This window comes from Ailuropoda melanoleuca, chromosome 1 (assembly GCF_002007445.2).
Source record: "Ailuropoda melanoleuca isolate Jingjing chromosome 1, ASM200744v2, whole genome shotgun sequence".
Lineage (NCBI taxonomy): Eukaryota > Metazoa > Chordata > Mammalia > Carnivora > Ursidae > Ailuropoda > Ailuropoda melanoleuca.
The window spans coordinates 105,552,369-105,575,666 of record NC_048218.1 but is presented as its reverse complement, the minus strand read 5'-3'; the positions used below and the strand labels follow the sequence as shown (position 1 = coordinate 105,575,666).

The following is a 23,298-nucleotide window of genomic DNA, read 5'->3' as shown; positions in this document are numbered from 1 at the left end:
AAAAACCTGTTTTTGTCAATAAAGTTTTATTGGAACAAAGTCACACTCACTCATCTATTATCTATGGTTGCTTTTATATTATCAAGGCAGAAGTGAGACACCATCTGGCTTAGAAGCCTAAAATATTTACTGTCTGGTTTTTGTTTTTGTTTTTTTTTTTTACAGAAAAGGTTTGCCAGCTCTAGGGAATAACTACTGATGTTTAAGTACTGCTCCATTTTGCAGAAGATTCACTAATATAATTTTAAAAGTTATTCTCCACCCCATATTTTGGAAAAACAAATTCAGAAAAGCATAAATAAAATAACCAACATCCATATTTCTACTACTGAGAATTAACTGCTACTACATACTGGCACAAAGACCTAACATCTGTTTTTTTGTTTTGAAGAAGAATCATAATTTGCATACAAATGATGCATGGCTCATTATAAAGCACACAAGTAATACAGAAAAGTACAAATGAAGAAATTTCTCTAAAGTCAGTACTGTCAGAAGTAACCATTAACCAAGTAAATAGTACTGTAGACACTTATGCATATATACCGACAGAACTGCACAGAAATGCTAACAACGGGATAACAGTAAAAAAGCTGTTTTAATGAAAGTATTAAAATTAATTTTAGTCAATTTATTTATCTCTTTTTAAAAGGATTTTATTTATTCATTTTTCAGAGAGAAAGAGAGCACACAAGTAGGGGAAGTGGCAGGCAGAGGGAGAAGCAGGCTCCCTGCTGAGCAAGCAGCCAGACGTAGGCCTTGATCCCAGGGTCCTGGGGTCATGACCTGAGTCAAAGGCAGACGCTCAACTGACTGAGCCACCCAGGCGTCCCAATTTTAGTTCAATTTAAAAAAGAAAGTTAAATAGGAATAAAAGTTAAACTGATGAATCCTAAATTTTCACAATCATGAGATAATAAAGGATCTTTGTAAATTTAAAATAAGAGATTATGAAACATAAAGTTGGTCTTATTTCATTGTCTGTCCCTTTTACGAATTGTGTGACTTAAGCTTCCCTACTTAATTTCTCTGACACTGACTCTCCAGACCACCTCCTGGTTTTTTATTATCATTACTTTATATTGTTCAAGACAAAAACCTTTATATTCTATTCTGTATCTATAATTCCAATACTGTTTTGCACTGTGTTCTATCAACACACATCACTCACTGATTTAGCATGTACTCTCCATTCCTGAAATTCTTTTTGATTTATCTCTTAATAGGCAGCATTTCACTGTCAGTGAGTTTTTCAAGAACAGTTCATGGGTATAGTATTTTAAGTGCTTTCTTGAATGCCTGTCCTGTCTTTATAGTGGGATTAATATGTTGACTGGATATAATATTCTCAACACTTGGATTCAGGCATCTTTTCATACTTGTAATTCATTTTTTCTATTTCAGGGAAATGTTCTTGTACACATCTCTGAACAGATATTCATAATTACACTTGAATTTCCTATGGAGAGACAACTTTTGTCTTCATGGTGGATCATCAGTCCTGTCTTCCTGTCTATGAGCTTTTTACTTACTGCTTTTAATTTTTTTCTTTTGCAGCTGAACCTACAAGCTGTGATTAGAGCCTTTCTTCTACGGCAATACTTTAAAGGGACTTCCACTTTGCTCCTTGTCATTCTTTTGGTCATCGTGTCTTAGAGGTCAGCAGTCTTGTGATCCATTCTATTGGTTTATTTTCTTATCTTTGCTTTACTGAATTCAGATTCTTCTTAAACTGTTCCTTACTATGAAGGAGTGGTAAGATATTTTCTTTTGAGGTATGTTATGTTCCATTCTTTTTCCCCTTTCATTGTAGTAACTTTCAGAATTTTCTAACTCTTCATTTTGTTAATGTTTGAGCAGTTTTGATTAGATTTGCTAGACATGCTAGATTCTTGATTCTTTTACTCCCTTGTAGATTTGTTAAATGTCCAGTACCAGGGCTCATGCCACAGCTGGAATGTACATGAATAGGGCAAAGTGAGGAATTCCTATTCTTAACTTCTCCAATTCTGTGTAGAGCCTTAAGTCTGATGTTTATCTGTCCTATTTATTATCTTCTGTTTCACAAATGCCTCCTGTCCAAAGTTTTCTCATGACACAAAACAGTTAGCCTACCCAAAAGTTAAGGTACAGATATTATGTTAAAATAAAGATACTATTTGATATTTTAAAATAGATTCTAGAAGTATTAATGAAAATTTTCAGGCTGAATCATCAGAACAGCAACTAGAGGGTAGGGGCAATTATACAAAATGATTATCCAACTTCATATGACAAACTCACACAATTAACATTTTGCTCCAGATCTAACAACACAAAATAGGTACATATATACCAACTTATTTGGGAACCATTCCAAAACATTCACCATTACCTGCAATGTGTTTGAAGACAAAAAATATTCCCAGCAATAGTCTTTTTCGTATCTGAAACCACGTCGCCTAGCTTCTTCCCAGCCCTACGGGGCAAAGAAATAAAGAAAACTATTTATATTGTTACTCAAAGCAGAGATGCTTACTGGTTTGTCTTTATTTTGGTAATAATTTAATCTTCTGATATTTCATTTTCTTTTTAAAAAAAATTCAAAGAATTTTGAAATTTACAAACTAAAAAACGAACCAGAAAACCCCACAAACTCCCCATGATTCTAGTTGTGAAGTGATAGCCACCAATGAATTTCCAGACCTTTCTTCATGTAAGTAAGTTCTATAGTAATATACTGTGTATTTTATACAAAATGTCAACATATATAGTATATAATAAACAAAAAGAACACCACTGGACAAAGTCCAATGCTACTGTACATTTTTAACTTCCACAAATATAAATATGTATATATTTTTAAATAGAGAAGGGAAGATTGGGAAAAAGAAAAGTTATTACTAGATGAATTCAAAGGAAAAAAAAAAAACCTCCCATAATACATAGTACAAAACTGGATCTAGAACTACAGTAAAAAAAAGCTATCTCTAAAAAGCAAATTATATTTAAATTTTGCAAAGATGGGTAATAAATGTTTTCCTCAAATAAGGATGACTTTTGGAAGGAGAAACGATCTAAATAATGTACATGATTATGATACTCTATCAAAATATTAAATCCAAATACAGTTGTAGTTTATTAATGAACAGAATGAGACCATCTTTCATGAAAGTCAGTAACACAAAAGTACAAATGAATAGTATCAAATAACATCAAATAAATTTCTGAGATCAACTTCACTTATTCTATTGTTATCAAAACACAAATATAGACTTCTTCCCCCCAAAAGGGTAAACGTAATGAACTATCAGAAAATTGAAAACTCATGAAAAATCAACATTTTTTTTAATGTTCACCTAATTTCAAATACTTAGTAATTTAATCCTGACAATGAAACACATTTTAATAAGTGAGTATGTTCCTCTTCTACCATCAGCTCTTAACTTGAATGAACTGTCACAATCTAGGACAAGTTGTTTTTTTACCTCAAATGCATTTACAACTGTCAGGTGGTCACTTTTAGTATCTTTTGCCAATTCTTTTCTTCTTGCATCTGCAATCTTTTCTTTGCCCTTCAGAAACGAGGGGGAAAAAAATGAAGACAACTTAAATTGCCCTAATAAACACAGAAAGGCCTTCTAATAAAAAGCTAATGAAAAATGATCTAAGCAACAACTAGTCTGTGTATATAGAACTGTCCAGCCTTTTATTTATATCTTTCTTACCAATGGAATGACAAAGGGATCTTTGAAGCTGAGACTAGCAGCAATGGTGAGTACTGGATCTAAACAACAGAACAGAGCTCCAAAAAGAATCATTTTCCCAATGTGTGGCTCAACTGGTAATCGTGCTAAGTGAACTCCAAGGGGTGTCAATTCTTCTTGTTTATCCAAAGCATTCTGTAAAGCAAGAATTTATGTTTAAAATAGACATTATAAAGCATCACTTTCAAAGCTATTTTAGTTTGCTTTAAAATAAACAGCAGAAGAGTCCTCACTCTCTTAGGCCCAAATGCCCTAATATTGTTCAATATTGTTTCTTCCTCAAAACTAAGTTCTGAGATCAGCAAAGGTTAGAAACTCAGTTAAAAAAAAAAAAAAATCCACAACCCACTTTACTCTAAATGTTAGGAGAGAAATAAGAGAAATACCACATTAGCAAACCTTCAATCAAATAAAGAAAATCACCCACTAGACTTGTGGGGAAAAAATAAAACAAAAAAAGAGACAACTATTATATATTTGGAATATATAATGCAGAGCCCTTGATTCTAGTAGTTTAAGAGACATCAGACAGGAAGGCAAGAAATAATGGGGATATCTAGAACAATGAAAAATGGGGGTGGACTACTGCTCTGATTACCTAGGTAATTTGGTCCAATCATTCCACTGAGCATAGCTAGAAAAGCTGCGTGAAGACACTGAGGAGTTAAAAAAAGAACTACAAGAATTATAAATCTAGAATTTGGGAGAAAAAAGAAGTCCAGGGAGATGAGCCCAGCACTGGAGTTTCTTTTCCTGGCAGAAGCAACATAAATCCTGTCTGGAGAAAGTTATCACCATCCCAGGCTTCAAATTTGTATCTACAAAGAATTCTGTAAATACAATATCCAGTATACAATTAAAATAACTAGGTATACAAGAAGATATCAATAAAAACAAACAAAAAAAAGAACTATAACACATATGTACCCCATTAGACACAGACTTCTAAACATTTATGGCAGAAATACCCTTAATCTTACAAAATCTCTTTCAGAGAACAGAAAAACAAAAAATATACAATGCTCCCAACTTGTTTTTTTGTACCTGGAATAATCTTGGTACCAAACCTGACAGGGACATTTGGAAAAAGGAAAACTACTGAGTATCTTACGCACAAGAAACCAAAGCACAATACTGGCAAACTGAATCCCAGCAAGTCAGATTTGTTTCAGGAATGAAAGTTGGTTTAACATTTGAAAAATCACTGTAACCCAATACATTGCAAATTAAGCAAGAAAATTATATCATAATCTTATCAGAGGCAGAAAAGGAATTTGACAAAATCAATTATCCATGTATGATATATATCTTCTAGTAAACTAATAGAAACTTCCTTAATTTGATAGTTTCCACAAAAAAATCTTCAATAAACATCCTCAACAAATTGTTGACAGCTATCCCTTTAAGAATAGGAACATAAGAATGCACCCTATCATACCACTTCTGCTCAACATTGTACTAGAGGTCCTAGATAATTAGAAAAGGATGTATTAAACTGTATTTATAGGGGTGCTTGGGTAGCTCAGTGAGTTAAGCATCCAACTGTTAGCTCACCTCAGGTCTTAATCTCAGGGTCATGAGTTTGAGCCCTGCATTGGGCTCCACGCTGGGAATGGAGCCTACTTAAAAACAAACTATATTTATAGATGTAACTGTGTATGCAGAAAAAACTCTACATGTAATTATCAGAATAAGTGGTTTCAGTGACTGAATACAAGATCAACATTCAAAAACCAATTTCAGGGGCGCCTGGGTGGCGGCTCAGGAGGTTAAGTGTCCAACTCTCGATTTCGGTTTAGGTCATGATCTCAGGGTAGTGAGATCAAGCCCCGAGTTGGGCTCTGCTTGAGATTCTCTCTCTCCCTCTCCTTCTGCCCTTCCCTGTGTGTGTGCACATGCTCTCTCTCTCTCAAATAAATAAATCCTTAAAAACAAAACAAAAACCAGTTTCATTTCTGTATATCAGTGTGATAAAAAAATGAAAAATTTGTTATGGCGGAATCCAAAAATACCACTGAGAAATGAATCTTTAAAAAACTCTCATAAAACTCCTACACAGAAACACCAAAATACCAAGAGAGATTAAATACCTAAACAAATGGGATAAATCATGTTCCTGTTTGGTAAGACTCAATATTGTTAATTAAGGCAGCATGGCACTGGTTCAACAAAGACATAAGAGCAGTAAAGCAGAACAGAGTCTACAAATCCAGACGCTAGATCTAGGACAAAAGCTGTAGAACAAAGAGGAAAGGATGAACTTTTCCATAAATAGCATTTAGTCAAGTGATCTACATTATGTAAAAATTCTGAATCCTACCTTACCAAACACACATATACAAATCAATTGCAGATGGATTAAATATCTAAATGTGAAAGACTAAACAATAAAGTTAAACATATCTTCATGACTCTGGGGTTAAGGAGTTACTTAAGGAAAAAAATTACCAACATAAAAAAAGACTGATACATGTGACTACATTAAAATTAGAAATTTATTTATCAAAGTACTATTAAGAAGTAAAAAAGTAAAAATAGAGACACATGCAAAGCCGACAAAGGCTCAGATCAAGAGTATACAAGAAGTATAAAATGAACTCCTTACAACCTAACAGAAAAACAAGCATCAATAGTTTATAAAAGCAATAAGGCTACAAAAAGCTGTCAGCAAATTCATTATAATGCAAATCAGAACTACTACGAATTAGAACTACTGCAAACCTATCAGCATTCTCAGAATAAAAGATTCCCAAGAGCTGGTGCAGCTTCAAAGCAATGAGAACTCTCATCTACCACTGGCACTGGTAGAATGTAAAGTGGTTTGTCAACTTTGGAAAACTGTTAGTTATCCACCAAAGTTGATATATATATATATATATATAAATAGACACCTTGAGAGCCAGTGAATTCACTCCTAAGTATATGCCCATGAAAATACATAAATATGTGCACCAAGAAAAGTGAATACTGAAGATTACTCACACCAGCATTACATACGACAGCCTCAAACTGGAAATAAGCAAAATGTCTCTCAACAGTCAAATACGAAAATATGGCAAAGAACTGAAATTGAATAAATTTCAGCTAAAAGCAATAATGCAGATGAATTTCACAATATTAAGTGAAAGAATCCAGAACCCCACTCCCCCCTTCAAAAACATCCCTTATATCCTGCGTGAGTTCATGTAAAGTTCATGAAATAGACCAAATTAAACTAAGCTCTTTACAGAAATGTACCCTTATATGGTAAAACCATCAAGAAAAACAAGAGATTACCATTAAGGTCAAGACAGAGGCCATCTCTGGGACTGAGGACTGCAGTGTGACTGGGAAAGGGTAGAAGGGGGACCTTTTAGGATATTGGGAATGTTCTTACTTCTTTAAAATATAGGGTTCACACCAGCAGAAGGAAGGAAATAAAGACAGAACAGAAATAAAGGATACAGAAACTAAAAAACAAAACAAAACAAAAACCACAATAGAACAGATCAATGAAACCAGGAGCTGGTTCTTTGAAAAAATTAATAAAATTGATAAACCTGTAGCCGGGCTTATCAAAAAGATAAAAGACCCAAATAAATAAAGTCACAAATGAGAGAAGAGAATTAACAACCACTATTTGAGAAATACAAACTACTGCAAGAGATTATTATGAAAAACTGTATGTCAACAGATTGGACAACTAGGAAAAAATGGATAAATTCCTAGAAATATATAAACTACTACCAAAACTGAAACAGAAACAGGAAACTCGAACAGACCAATAATCAGCAAAGAAATTGAATCAATAATAAAAAATCTCTCAAAAAACTAGTCCAGGACCAGATGGTTTCATAGGTGAATTCTACCAAACATTTAAAAAAGAGTTTAAACCTATTCTCAAAACTAGCCCCCCCCCCCAAAAAAGGAAGGAAAAATAACCAAATTCATTCTATAAGACCAGCATTACTCTGATACCAAAGCCAGATAAAGACTCCACTAACAAAGAGTACTACAGGACAATATCCCTGATGAACATGGATGCAAAAATTCTCAATAAAACACTAGCAAAACAAATTCAACAACACTTTAAAAGAATCATTCACCACAATCAAGTAGGATTTACTCCTGGGTTGCCAGGGTGGCTCAATATTTGCAAATCAATCAACATGATACACCACATTAATAAAAAAGAAACAATATTAAAACCATATGATCATTTCAACAGATGCAGAAAAAACACTTGACAAAATACAACATCCATTCATGATAAAAATCCTCAACAAAGTAGGCTTAGGGAGAACATACCTCAACATAATAAAGGCCATACACGAAAATCTCACAGCTAATATACTAAAAGGGAAAAAACAGCTTTTTCCTCTACCTTCGGGAACAAATCAGGGATGTCCACTCTCACCACTGTTACTCAACACAGTACTGGAATTCCTAGCCTCAGCAATCAGACAACAAGAAGACATAAAAGGCATCCGATTTGGCAAGGAAAAGGTCAAACTTTCACTGTTCACAGATGACATGATATTCTAGAGAAAACCCAAAGACTCCACCAAAAAACTGCGAGAACTGACAAATGAATTCAGTAAGGCTGAAGGATACAAAATCAACATATAGAAATCGGTCGCATTTCTATTCACCAATAATGAAGTAGTAGAAAAAGAAATTAAGGAATCAATCCCACTTACAACTACACCAAAAATAAGATAACTAGGAATAAACCTAACTAAAGAGGTGAAAATCTGTACTCTGGAAATTATGAAACACTGATGAAAGAAACGAAGAGGACACAATGAAATGGAAAAACATTCCATTCTCACGGATTAGAAGAACAAATATTGTTAAAATGTTTATACTACCCAAAGTAATCTATACATTTAATGAAATCCCTATCAAAATACAACCAGCATTTTTCAAGAGCTAGAACAATCTTAAAATTTGCGGGGGAACCACAAAAGGCCCAAAGCAATCCTGAAAAAGAAAAGCAAAGCTGGAGGCATCATAATTTCAGACTCCAAGCTATGAAACAAAGCTGTGATGATCAAGACAGTATGACACTGACACAAAAATAGAAAAATCCAGAGATGAACTCACAACTATATGGTCAACTTATCTTTGACAAGGCAGCAAATATCCAGTGGGAAAAACAGTCTCTTCAACAAACTGTGCTGGGAAAACTGGACAGCAACATGCAAAAGAATGAAACTGGACCACTTTCTTACACCATACACAAAAATAAATTCAAAACGGATTAAAAACCTAAATGTGAGACAGGAAACCATAAAAATCCCAGATGAGAACACAGGCAGTTAACCCCTTGGATATCGGCCGTAGCAATTTCTCTTTAGGCAAGGGAAACAAAAGCAAAAATAAACTATTGGGACGTCATCAAAATAAAAAGCTTCTACAGTGAAGAAAACAATCAACAAAACTAAAAGGCAACCTTTGGAGTGGGAGAAGATATTTGCAAATCACATATCTGATAAAGGGTTAGTATCCAAAATACATGAGTAACTTCTAGAACTCAACACCCAAAAAACAATTAAAAAATGGGCAGAACACATGAACAGACATTTTTTCCCAAGACATACAGATGGCCAACAGACACATGCAAAGATGCTCAACATCACTGATCATCACGCAAACACAAACCAAAACTACAATGATTTATCACCTCATACCTGCCAGATGGTTAAAATCAACACAAGAAACAAAAGGTGTTGGTGAGGATGCAGAGAAAGAGGAACCCTCACGCACTGGTGGGAATGCAAAATGGTGCAGCCACTCTGGAAAACAGTATGGAGGTTCCTCAAGAAGTTAAAAATAGAGCTACCCTACGATCCAGCCACTGTACTAACTACATATTTACCCAAAGAATACAAAAATACTAATTCAAGGGCACACATACACCACCCCCCAATGTTTATAGCACTATCTACAATAGCCAAACTATAAAAGCAGCCTAAGTGTCCACTGACTGATGAATGGATAAAGAAGATATGGTATATATCTCGAATGGAATATTACTTGGCCATAAAAAAGAACAAAATCTTGCCATTTGCAACGATATGGATGGAGCGAGAGAGTATTATGCTAAGTGAAATAAAGTCAGTTAGAGAAAAACAAGTACCATATGATTTCACTCATATGTGGAATTTAAGAAACAGACCAAAGAGCGTACAGAAAAAAAAAGGGGGGGGGGCAAACCAAGAAACAGACTCGTAGAGAACAAACAGATGGTTACCAAGGGGAGGTGGGGGGGGTTAAACAGGTGATGGCGATTAAGGAGGGCACTTGTGATGAGCACTGGGTGCTATATGGAAGTGCTGAATCACTATACTGTACACCTGAAGCTAATGTTACACTGTATATTAACCAACAAGAATTTATTTTAAATGAAAACTTAAAAATGAAATGCAGGCTTCAGACCCTACTGCTGGCAAGGATTTGCTGGCGTCTTCATGATTCTGTTGTCTGCAAATGGCTAAGACTGGCTCTTCAACTCAGCTCAGAGACAGGAAGTCATCTACTCAGGCTTCAGAGTCCAGCTATCCTCTGGTTGTCCATCTCCACCATAAATAGTCAAGCTAATTCTCTGATTGCCACCTAGCTCTAGTCTATTAGATAAAAAAGCAGCAAAGCCCTATTCTATTAGATAAAACCCTGGAGGGGAAGACAGACAAGTCAGTGTTAAAACTGCACTCACTACTACCCTAAAATACAAGTGACCTCATTAATACAAATTCCAACAAGATAATTTACAGTGCTTTTTTATTTAAACAACTTATTACATCAAAAGCTACTACAATGTTCTGATATGGCCCAAATTCTCAAAATTAACTGTCTAGATGGCTTAAATAAAACTGAAATATGTAAAGTACATCTTCAGCAACCTCTAACACAGTACTAACCAACAGAACTTGTAGCAATGACTGAAATGTTCGATTTCTGTGCAGTCCAATGTGATACCCACCAGCCACATGTGCCTGAGCATCTGAAATGTACAAGTGTGACTAGAGATACTGAATTTGTAATTTACTTCAAAATTTAAATTTAAATTGTCACATGTGGCCAATGGCCACCTTACTGGACAGCACAACCTGAACCACTTTTTCTCTACTCTGAGTATTACCTCACAGTGCTCTTCTCCTCACTCTGCGCACTAACTCAAAGCCAGTCCTGTAACTCTTCTCAACCTGGTCTTGTGCAGGGATGGCTACCAACTCGGTAGTCACTTGCCTAAGACACTGAAACTAGTTTCTCAAAACACTGACTTCATTAAAAAAACAAAAACAAAAACTAAAATCACAACAAAAAACTCTAAGAACAGAATGACAGGCAGGGGACTATAAGGCACCTGTTAGTATTCTTTCAAAAATAAAAGAGCTGCCTTTAAAAGATGTCCATACTGTCATTTAATTACCTGAATTTGACAAAAGCTCTAAAAACATTACGGTTATCAGAAGAGTCAATAAACCAACCAAATTCACTGAAGAATACAAATGAAGACAAAGACCAGTAAATTGAAAGATTTCAAGATTTTATGTAATTTTTGAACAAGCCTATAATGAAAAAAATTATGTGGAAAGGGCCCAGAATGGTAATTCACAAAGGTATCATTTTATATCTTTCTCACTCACATTTCATATACTAAGCTGAACAGCCAAAGAGTAAATCAAATTTGGCACTACGTATTTATTGGTCAACCCTGCAGTAATGAGAGTAAATTTTTTAATCAAGTGGCTTATGTGCACTAACATTATAAATCCAAGTTAGAATTTTTAAAAATAAAATTTACCAGTTCCATCAGGTGTTTTATGGAGAGTGACACCGCTTCATCTGATGGTGGATCCATCAACCTACTCAGAAAATAAGCAATTCCACCTAGCCTTAAAATCTGGGGGAAGACAAATACAATTAAACATATATATGCTGACAGAACAGTTTGGTCCTGGCTGTCGATCACTTAAATAAAGCATCACACCCATACGCGATTTTCAAGTTACTACTTTCTATCACTCACCAACTCTATACTGATGGAAAAAGGAGCTGGTTAAAATCTCAACAATTAAATTGATTACCAATTATCTTCAAAATAAGAAGGTTAATTGTATTAAAATATATAGAAGATGGTGAAAATGGCTGAGTAGTTTATCATGAGGGCTAACACCGTAAGATGTAGTAACAGTACACATAACTAACATTTACTGAACACTTACTATATGCCAGGCACTAAGAATTTTATAAAAGCTTAATTTAAATAACTTGCCAACTAACAGAATTAGCTTGTCGGGGAGGAGCTGGGATTCAAACATGGGCAGTACAGCTCTAGAGCGTACGTGATAAAAATGTGGTTAGTAAACATTTCAAAGAAGCTTAAAAACAGTTTACTAACACAAAAAAAGACAAATGGCATGGTGATAATTCTTCTTCACAGATTTAATATGCTACTTTCTTCTATACTAATGTTGAAAATTACAACGCTACCCTCCATTTACTTTCTTAATTCTCCCATCTAATTTACCTTTATTTGTAAACAAAGTTCTTCCAAAGGAGTTCTCAAAATTTCTGGCAGTTGATAGTCATCCAGAAGGCTTGCTCTAAGACCATTATACAGATGATAGCAATGACCAGGTTGAACTCTTTAAAAATAAATAAAAAAGAGCATTACTAATGACTTTTTAGAACTCCAGAGAAAACAGGAAGCAGGGAAAGTAAACAATATCTATTTCATGTAAGCTACACCATAACTAACATACTTAATATTTCACTTTTATTAATCATATATTCTTTCTCCCCGTTTTTGAATAAGCCTAGATCACCATCCCTATGTTCTAGTTTTAAGAAACAGAAAATTTCCTCCCCAAACAATAATCTGGTTCCCTATTTCTAACTTACAGGTTCCAGATTGCTACACTTAGTAGCAGCAGTCTACTGAGGTTTAGTTCTATATGCCTTGTGACCATTTCATGTAACAAATCCTAGCATGTTAGTCTGTATTATTTAAAAAGCTTTTTTTAAGTATGTGCTATTTAGCGAACTTTCAGAGGGATGGTAGAAATTTTTTAATTGTTAAATTTTCTTTAGTGATGTGAATGGACAATGTTAAGGACAGATGTGTAGAGGTGTGGCTATTCACACATTTTCAAGCAGAATAAGTATTTCTATGGGATCTTGCTACTACAGAAGGGGGGAGGCCCATTTCCTATAGGAATAAAAATAAATTCCAAAAATTTTAGCTATTTCTGTCACAAGTCTACAAGGGCCCATCATCTGTTAATACAACATGCCCGTAGAAACTAAGAGTGCCCCCACTGATGACCCTATGAGACAGTTTGCCCTGGCCTTCAAAATAATTATTGATCAGGCTTTGCTAAAGGAACCTGTATCTATAGACCCTACAAGGAACTATTTTCCATTTGAATTAAAACACTGTAATTCTATAGTTAACTTCTACCAAGCTAGTGGAAATGAAAAATCAGATGAAATATAATACTTTGTTTACTTTATTTCTATAATTATTTTAAGGATCAAACCTAAGGCGTATGTTTACTATTCATATATGAGTGTACCAAATGGTGAATACTTCTTGAATCAGTATCCAGTGGTGGTTAAGTCTGCATGAGAAAACCTTAGTCTTGGTGGATCCCGAAATCAAGTTATCCCCCAATAGCTCATCAGAAGAGTACAGTTCTTAGATTAAGTCATGATTTGCCTCAAGAGCACCAACTGTATAATCTAATAAACTGTCTCCAAGTTACAATGGGATAATCTGCAAAGATTACAGCGAGTTAGAGCTTTACTATATATAAATGTAACACAAAGCACTGATAAAATGATCTATAAAGTTTTCTTCCAAACAAAATGATTAGTCTTCTTTCAATTCTCCTTTCCTTACTTAAGTTAATATCTGAAGATTGATGGAAACCTTTTTGTTCTAACGCTAAGAGGCAAAAGAAAAACTCTCTTCTACAATTCCAGACATGATTCTACCACTCGTATGAGTAAGGGTGTAAAAATACTGTAAAGTATACACTAAAATGAATAAGTGCAATTATTTGTGTTAAAGGCAAATCAAAATTTTTCCTACCATTAAGACAGAGATGTTTTTTATTTCTTATGCTACCACACATCAATGGTGCAAAGGTATGTTACTTGTGTTTTCACTGGTAACTAACAATGAAAAACCAGTACAGCTGTAAAATACAGGATTAGGAACCCAGACTGGGGCCAGACTGTATGGGTTCAAATCTTGAATCTGCTACTTGCACAGCTGTGTGACTTTTAATTTCTTTATCCCTTAATTTCCTCATACCCTTAAAATGGAGGTAATACCTTACCTCATTGCATATGTAGTGAGGATTAAGCAAGTTAATACATACAAAGTGTTTAGGAAATAACATGACCTTCAAATATTATTACTAGTTATCACGATTATTAGTAATGTGTGCTTTTAAAAAAAGAAGAGAAACAAAATTATACGTAATGGAATGAGAATAAAGAATATTAATTATAATTAACTATACTGAAGAATTAAAAGTAGAAAAATCATGAAATAGAAAACTACGCAGATACTTTTCCAAAGAAACTATGATTAAAACAACTTTCAGACAAAGGTTCCATCTTACCTTCCAGCTCGACCTTTCCTTTGTTTGGCATTAGCTTGACTAACCCACTCAGCAGACATTGTACTGATGTTGTTCTGCGTGTCAAAGTGTGTTTCTTTTATTTTTCCTCCATCTATCACATAAACTACATCATCTATGGTAATGCTGTTTGGAAAATAGATGTATGAAATATTAAAAATACATCAAAAGCGCATAACCCCTAACAGGGCCTACAGATAGGGATTTTAAAGAATTTGTTGGTCCAACTGCCTTTAGCAGTTTGGGATTTTCACCACTATTCCCACATTTACCAACATTACAGGGATCAAGCACCTAATTGTATAAGCAGCATCAGGAGCTGCCGTGGCAGCCAATTCTAGAGATCACACGAGGAATTTATCTGCCCACAAACTTCACAGCTTACTTGATGACTTTTGTACCTAGCTCTAGGGAACCCAGTGCCATGGTTTAATATCAGCTTCCACAGAAAAATCTGTTTCAATGACTGTATAGACATATTAATACCTCCAAGGGAATACAAGAAATTTTAAAGGCTATTCACAACTGATTTATCAAACAACACGAACCCCAACCAGAAAAAGGCAAAACCAAAATTGACCTCAACTCCCACGCTTCTTTAAGAAGGCTCTAAAAAAACACTAAAAAGGCTGTTTGTAAAGAGGGCTAAACCATTATAGGATCAAAAAACAAAAACAAAACCCTACGCTCAATGCCATGACTAAATTAAAATAACTTTATGTAGAGGCGCCTAGGTGGCTCAGTTGTTAGGCGTCCGCCTTCGGCTCAGGGCTTGATCCTGCATTCTGGGATCGAGCCCCACATCAGGCTCCACCGCTGGGAACCTACTTCTTCCTCTCCCACTCCCCCTGCTTGTGTTCCCTATCTGGCTGGCTGTCTCTCTGTCAAATAAATAAATAAAATCTTTAAAAAAATAAATAAAATAAAATAACTTTATGTAAAGAAATTATAAAGTATCTTTTGGAAAGAAAAGAGTCTAAGGTATGTCAATAATTTATGGGGCTCAAAACTAATACAATCATCGGTAGTTGATAGTTACCTAGTCTCTGCAATATTGGTAGCAATTACTATTTTCCGAACACCAGGAGGGGTTCTTTTAAATACCTGTAAGAATAAATAAATCAAAACCCCAAAAGTAATTCATTTCTAATACATCATTCTTGCAATTAGAAGAATTACTTCAGATACTGTTCATTTTTAGCATTCTGTGTTTACTCATTTACATATGCATCTAATATGTATAGATATATTTTATAGGTAATACATCATTTTCAATACTATAAAATTCCCTTTCGGTAAACAAACTCAATCTCCCAGATTTTAGAACCTTATCACAAACAAGATTTCAAATGAAATATGATTATTTGAATTTACAGAATCTTTTTTTAACAAAAGCTGAAAAGTATAAATGTCTTTTTGTGTCGTCAAACTTTTGAGAGAGAGAGTTTAGCTTACCTATAACAATTACGAATTATCCAAAACTATATTAGTAGGGGCATCAACTAACCAGGCAAATGCCAAACTCAAGAGAATGGATGTCTGGTTGTACCACTGTATATAAGCTTTTGAAATCAGACTAAAATAAAAAATAAATAAATCTTCAAATGCTGAATCCTACAAACAACGGCACCCTTCACAAAGCCAGCCAAGTACCACTTGGCTATAATGCAAAGAAATGCAAAAATATGTCTCCTCATTTATAAAAATGATCAAACTGTTTTCCAATTTAGTCATGTGATCTCTAGCAAAGGAATACATAATTTGCTATTATGGTGTCAGAGAAGAAGCACTTCCACATTGGATACTTTTCTGTCTGGTCTTTGGAATTAAGAGCCTTCTCCCTTTACTCTTGTCTTCCTTTAGGTATGCACTCTGTATCTAATTAAACTGGCTAAGCCTTAGTCAGACTATGGTATCAGCAGAAAAGACATTAGAAGTGCCTCAATAAAAAACATCTTACTATATTATTTTTGAGAGAGAGAGCATGCGAGACACGCACGCAACAGAGAGAGAAAGAATCTCAAGTGGGCTCTACGTTCAGTGCAGAGCCCAACGATCAGGGCAGAACCCACCGTGGGGCTTGATCTCACAACACCAAGATCATGACTTAAGTCCAAATCAAGAGTCAGGTGCCTGGCTGAGCAAACCAGCTACCCCCGTCTTTTCTTAGAAAAGAAGTAGAAAAAGTAGAAGGGAAGGCAGATTTTCTTCTCATCCATCTCATTCTACCTGGGACTACAAACACTGCAGTCCTGAAAACTATCTTGCCTTTGAGAATGCAGTGTTCATTCTAACTAGGATATCCCTCAATGTGTCAGAGACAAAATATTCAAAATCACAAGATATTATTGATAAAACAGGAAGTCTCAAATATACTAATTTTGTTAAATCAAAATCTCAAATATCAAGCTGTAGTATGTCACAGATAATTGAAACCCAAACAAGTTATTGGTGAAACCAATCTTTAAACTTTTCCCTAATGTTGACAAAACTAATATTTGTTAATTACCCTCAGTTATTCAAGTTTTTGTGCAATTATCCTCCGAAGACTCATTTGCAAAAGGTTCTCAAAGAAGTACTTTTTATATATGGATTACTAGAAAATTCACCTTCAAAAAAATAAAATAAAACACACAATAAGCAGCCCTTAAAGCTTGTCTCGACTTGGAAGACAGAGAATGAGTAAATTTAAGAACATACCTGTGTCTGGTTAACTGTAGGCATTAGTGAATGCAGGGGTATGATAAGAAATCTGTCTGAAAATTAAAAAAGAAAATTAAACTTCAAGATAAACGTTGCAGAAAAGCTCTAGCAGACAGACATGGAACAATGAGTTAAGATGCTAAGCCACATAATTCTTAATTTATATTCTTATGTATTATCAGAGCAACTTTACTCCTTTTATTTTCTTCTTAGTGCTCCAACAAGTTCTTGCTCACATTTTACTGTCAATTTATTTCACATTGATAAGCATATTCCCCAAATTCCTAAAGAATGCTTAAAAGTTAGAAGCAATCTTTTCAAATTATGCTAGAAAAACATCATTAACTCCATTCTCATCACTTAGCTGAAGACCAAAAAATTTTGCTTTAATATGAATGTAAGTTTGTAGACTCTGGGTGATCCTCACTATTTTAATTAACAGAGAACATGTCATTTTTTACAGCACAATACTTATGAAATTTCCATGTCCATTTTTATGCTAAAAATAATAGAAACAGCACTGGTTAAATATAATACACATTCCAAAAGTGACCAACATTTTTAAACATAATTTCATTAGAAATTTAAGAAATCATATTCCTACTTTTTAAGTTTCAAAGTGAAATAGCTCAGCCCATTCATGGCTATTAGCCAATAGGGAGAAAGTCTGGTGTAGGATCAGCGATGGAAGTGAGGGATTATTAAGGAACTAAAGATAGATTTCATGTTTAGCTATGGTTACAAAAAAAAACCCGCAACCTCACTTAAATCTCTAGCAAGTGTCCAAATGACTCAAGATAGCTATATTCTCCCAGAAAAAAACTGTTGTTATTCAAAGGAGATATGATGTCCCCAGACTCTCTAGGACCCTCTGAATAAGGGTTACAAATCTTAAAAAGTGGTAAAAAGTGGTAAAGCAACTGACATTGCTAAAAAGGATGCTCTGAATTACTTATCTCTGACACAAGATGAAATATATCAACTCAATACTCTAGGCAAAAGTACTTCTCAAGTTGGATTAAGCCTTAAGATTAACTTCCAGTTTATAAAAAGTACAGGTAAGAAAGGATCAAAAGAAAGGACACTATAAGGATTCAGATTCAGACAAACCTAGAAAGTCTAGGTGGACCTAGTCTTTTCCACAAGGCATTACCATGGGGAAAGTGAAAAGGGTTGAAAGTAATTACCTAGAGTAAAAGATTTATCTGGTTTACATTTTTCTGTAGTGTGAACGAGCTAGCTGTAAAAGACACTTTCCAGGGAAAATCTGTTTACAGACTGTGTTATTAAATGATATTTAAAAGTTACGCATGATAATGGAATTGTGGTTATATAGAAAACTGTCTTTATTTTTAGAGATATACATATTTTTTTGGATAATGTGATAGTTGCAATTTACTTTAAAAAGGAAAAAATTAGATCACTAAAATAACTGCTGCGCGGAAGTCAATGGAGTAGGATGTGCATTATGATTCTCTAAGTATTCTGTAAGTTTAAAATGTTTCATTACAAGTTAAAAAAATCAGCAGCCACATAAAACAATGAAAGTGAAAATAATTCTGCTGAAGACTATAACTAAAACATAGTTTATAGTGTTGATATTGCACAACTGTAGTAGTCAGTGGGAACAAAGTCTACACTCATAAGAAACAAGAAAGAAGGTAAGCATTCAGTAAACTGAGTTTCATGATTTACCTTTCAGTCAGTATAGAGTTACACCAATTTTATACCCCTTCTACAATGGCTAACACAGTATAACTGATTATGAAGTCTAAATTTTAAAAATATAACTTGAGAAAAAACGTTCTTATTAAACTCTGGCAAGATTTTCTTTAAAAAGAATTGAGCTGATAGTCAAAGCATAAATTAGTACCTCCTTCCTTAAGAATAATTAAATTAGAAAGTTAAAGTCAATTACAAATAATCTATAATATCACACCCTTTCCACACTCCCTCAAAATATAGTATTACATTTTGGTATATCTTCCTCGTATTTTTCTTGGTAAATACATACATATACTCACATTTTTTGAAATTAAAAGTAGATCATACAGTAGCACTTATTTTTGGGGTAAAAGGGACCAACATTAGAAGGTTCAGCCAAAAAAAATTCCAGTTGTTTAAAAAAAAAAAAAAAAATTCAGTTGCCCTGTTTAATCATGACCATACTTTTTCTATAGAAAAAGGCTGTCACTCACCAGGAAAAGGGAAATCAGTATTTCATTATAGATAAGTCATGGTAATCAGATACAAACACTTTCCCGCTAAAGAATAGTAAATAACTTTAATTACAGATAATGTGTGGAGGGCATCACTATAGTGGGATTTAACAAAGAATAAAAAATACAGCTTTACTATTTCAACCAATACAATTAGATCAAAATATTTTTAGTGTCTTGTAAAAATGTGTCAAAAGCACTTCAAAGATTAAGGTTAGAAATTATAAACAGAACTATCAAATACTAAATAGAATTTGCTTTGTATTTTACTGATTTGAAGTTAGTAATTATTTCTGAAAATGCTCTGGCTGAATTTTATGGGAGAAATATCACATCTCTCAAACATGCTATTAAAGCATCAGAATTAATTACCTCAGGAATTTTTAAAAACTACAGATGTTCAAATCACATTCTTAGATTTGGGGTGAGGATGGGGTCTGAGTATCTGAATTTTAAAGAAGCACTACTAGTGACTGTGTTTTATAGTCCGTGCTGAGAAACACTGGGCTAAGCGATAAATTCAACCTGCTTTTCTGCCCAACGAAATGCAGCACTGAGTGAAAAAACACCTCAAGCTCCAACATCTTAACTTTAAGGGCTCTATACATTATCAGGCAAATTTAGGAAAACGGGTAAAACATTCTTATCATAATACCAAGGAAAGAACTTTACCATATACCTAACACCTTCATCTTGTGACCTATTAGTTTATTTTTAAAAAAGAGTGAGAGAGATCTAGATATCTAAGTTTTTAAAAAACCCAGCCTGGGCTTAAGACCACCAAGTTCCTATAGTAAGCTAGCCTTCGAAGCAATACTTCTAGAAATAAAAGAAAACAACCATGTTACATGTGATTTAAGTACTATTCTTGGAATTGCAATAAAATACATTTCTATAATACCTGATTTAAACATCACTTGTGACATCAGGAGATCATGTAAAGTGCTGATATTGTCCCAGCCTGGTAGAAAGACCAATATTGCACCATCCTGTATGGCGGGGAAATAACCATTACAAAAAATTATGTAACAAAACACAATAAAAGTAAGCTTCTGTGCACACTTAAGTCTTCATTAAAATTTTATTAGCTGAGGAAATTTAGTTACTGATTTTTGTTTGTTTTAATTACAATTGAAGAATACAAGCTCACTTTTAAAAAACAGGATTTAAAATTCAGATATTTCATTTGCTTATTAGTCTTTCCTTCAAATAGATCAAATGCCTAAATCTTAGTTATTTTGAGATTCCTATTTCTGGTGTCAAAGCAATTTCTTCTGTATGCTATTTTTAAAAAGCATTTAAGAAAATTATTCTTACTCAGGATCTTGCTACATTAATACAATTAAAATTATGTCACCAAAAAACAAACAAAAAACTAACCTCTTCTTCCAAAACAATGTGTCGGATAAGGGCAGCAATCAAATTCAGATCAACTTTCTCATCATCCATCATTTCTAGAACATCTACAGTACTTGCAGAATACCTATCAAAGTTAAACAGAAAATCATGAAATACCTGAAAAAGTTTCCTAAGGTTCAACGTGCTATAAAATCTTAAAATTAACTCAATCGGCAAATGTGGAAACACAATTAACACATAGGAAAGAATTACTGGAATAACAACAGTTATGAACAAATTCAGGACGACAATCTCTGCTTTTTGGTTTTGTTATTTAGCCTCTGTGCTCTCGAATTAAAACAAAAAAACCCCACTTACCTTTTTCGCAGTTCCCTTACATAATCTGGCCAACGTTCTTTATAGATTGCTTCTTTTTCTTCTTTTTCTTGTCTATTTACATGCCCTTGCATGAAACCTCTCTTAAACTGGGACCTGTGTTCTTTTTGTTCCGGAACATATCTAAAAAAAAAACATTCTTAAATAGTTTGGCTTTTTGGAAACTCTACTGGTTTTAGCAAATATCTATGACTCTTTACATTCGGATTTTAAAGAATATTTTCATTATGCTTTCTAGTGAATGCTAAGTAAATGTTTATCTGCAACTATTCATTAACATATAAAATCTGACATTTTAGATGTCTACCAAAGTATATAAACCTTCTACCAAAGTATATAAAACCCTCTAGATCATCATTAGCAGTCAAAATTAAAAAAATTAACACTACAGTCAATTTCACCTTTTAAGTTTGCTCTACAAAGTTAACATGAACATAAGTCCAAAATAATAGTAAATGCCTAGTGGAAGACTCAGGTTTTGAATACAGAGTTTCCAAACCTGAGTGCACATAAGAATCCCACAGAGAGCTTATACAATATAGAATCCTGAATTCTATCCCTTGTAATTTGGATTCAGTAGGTCTAGTTGGGAGTCTGCTAATCTAGGAATTTTAATTAGCGCCCCAGGAAATTCAGATAATTTATCTATGGATCTATAAACCCATGCTTGAGGACTCTTTAATTCTCCTCAGAGCTAAACAGAAGAGCCAGAATCAGTACTAAAGTCTCTTATGTGTCAGTCCAGTACTATGCCATAACTCCAAACATGCTGCAGTGACTGATAAAAACAGAGATGCATCTGCCTAAGAATGCCACCTAATTTAAGTGGGTTTGGAGAGGCATGGGGGTGGGAATACACAAAAACAAAAAAAAAGAAAAAAGAAACTAACTGCACTTGAATTCCAAAGCCCCTCAGAGTTTGCCTAGGGAAGAGCACCTAGATCCAATGGGGGGTTTGGAGCATGGGCTTTAGAACTAGACAGAACTGGACTGATGTCCTTGCTCTGCCACTGACTACCTGTGTGACCTTGGACGAAGTATAAGCCTCTGCCCTTTGGTTTGCTTATCTGAGAAATGAATACTCTTATAATTGTACTGGCATGAGAATAAAAGAAAAATCCAATAAAATAAAGCACAGTGTCTGACACATAGTAGACACCCAAAAAGTGTCAATCCCCTTTCCCTATTCAGTACCTGTGACCCAGGATTCCCCTAAGTCTTCAATACATATAGAGGCATCAACTTGAGGTAAGGCAACCTGAGACAGAGATTAGTCCTAGTCAGCAGGATGGACCCACAGCTGTCTCCTTTCCCAGCAATTCCAAAAAACAGAGGTAACCTTCAACCCCCCAGAGCCCAAGTGCCCGATGAGAACCCTCTGTGTCACCTCACCCTGCTTCCTTCCCTCTTACTTTCATGTAGAGCAGCTCTTCTTCTGGGAATAGAGAGCTGGAGGCTTCTGCCTGAAAACTTCTGTCCAAGGACTACCTTCCTTCAACTCTCCTCTTAGGACTAGGGGATGACATGCACAGACACCATCTTTCTTCTTCAAGAGACCCTTTAGCTACAGTTCTCTGAACATTCCCTGCCTTCTCGGGAGCTTAAGAGTGCAATTCATCATTAAATAACTTCAGAGTACTGTTTCCTGAAACTCTAGGATCTGTTTTCACCTTCCCACTATCACTTCCTGGCTTTTTCACTTAACAAGTAAGCTGTGGTCTTGAAAAATCTCATCACAAGTGTTTTTACATCTGTCTATATATTTATTCACACGTTTACTACAGGCCAGGCACTGTACTGTGCACTAGTTTCAGAGATGAACAGGACAAAATTCTTGACCTCCAAAAATCTGCAGTCTAGTGCAAGAAGCAAATATAAAGATATACTACATGGCAATATGTTAAGTATTGCAAGAGAGATGATAAAAGTGATAAAGGAGTCCAGATGAGAAAGCAACTCCCTCTGTGACAGGGATAAGAGAAGGCTTAACAGGCAGTGAAGTTGGGATTTGTTCTTACATAATTGAGTTTATATATATAAACGGAGGAGAAGGTGGAATATGTAAGTCTAAAAGGAGAACAAAGCATTTAATAAAGGACAAAGTGCTTGAATGAAAAGGCACTGGCTGGCATATTAGGGAATGGTACATTTAGCATGGCTAGGCCATGAGATACATAAGGCTAGGAAAAAAAAAAAGATGGGGCCAGAATGTACAGAGCCTTGGGACGACTAGCTGAGGAATTGGAACCTGATCCTATG

The 23,298-nt window shown here is 34.6% G+C and overlaps 1 protein-coding gene across 2 annotated transcripts in view; it reads right to left on the bottom strand.

Moving 5' to 3' along the window:
- Positions 1-23,298, bottom strand: part of DHX36 (DEAH-box helicase 36) — a 48,611-nt gene that overhangs the window by 5,042 nt on the left and 20,271 nt on the right. For both annotated transcript variants that reach the window (XM_002924704.4, XM_034664212.1), the window contains 11 exons: positions 21,022-21,162; positions 20,686-20,788; positions 20,207-20,294; positions 17,084-17,139; positions 15,423-15,487; positions 14,366-14,509; positions 12,262-12,379; positions 11,536-11,634; positions 3,708-3,881; positions 3,468-3,554; positions 2,375-2,458 (listed from right to left, as the gene is read on the bottom strand). In XM_002924704.4, the coding sequence (XP_002924750.1) occupies positions 2,375-2,458; positions 3,468-3,554; positions 3,708-3,881; positions 11,536-11,634; positions 12,262-12,379; positions 14,366-14,509; positions 15,423-15,487; positions 17,084-17,139; positions 20,207-20,294; positions 20,686-20,788; positions 21,022-21,162 (1,159 nt within the window). The remainder of the gene's footprint in view (positions 1-2,374; positions 2,459-3,467; positions 3,555-3,707; positions 3,882-11,535; positions 11,635-12,261; positions 12,380-14,365; positions 14,510-15,422; positions 15,488-17,083; positions 17,140-20,206; positions 20,295-20,685; positions 20,789-21,021; positions 21,163-23,298) is intronic.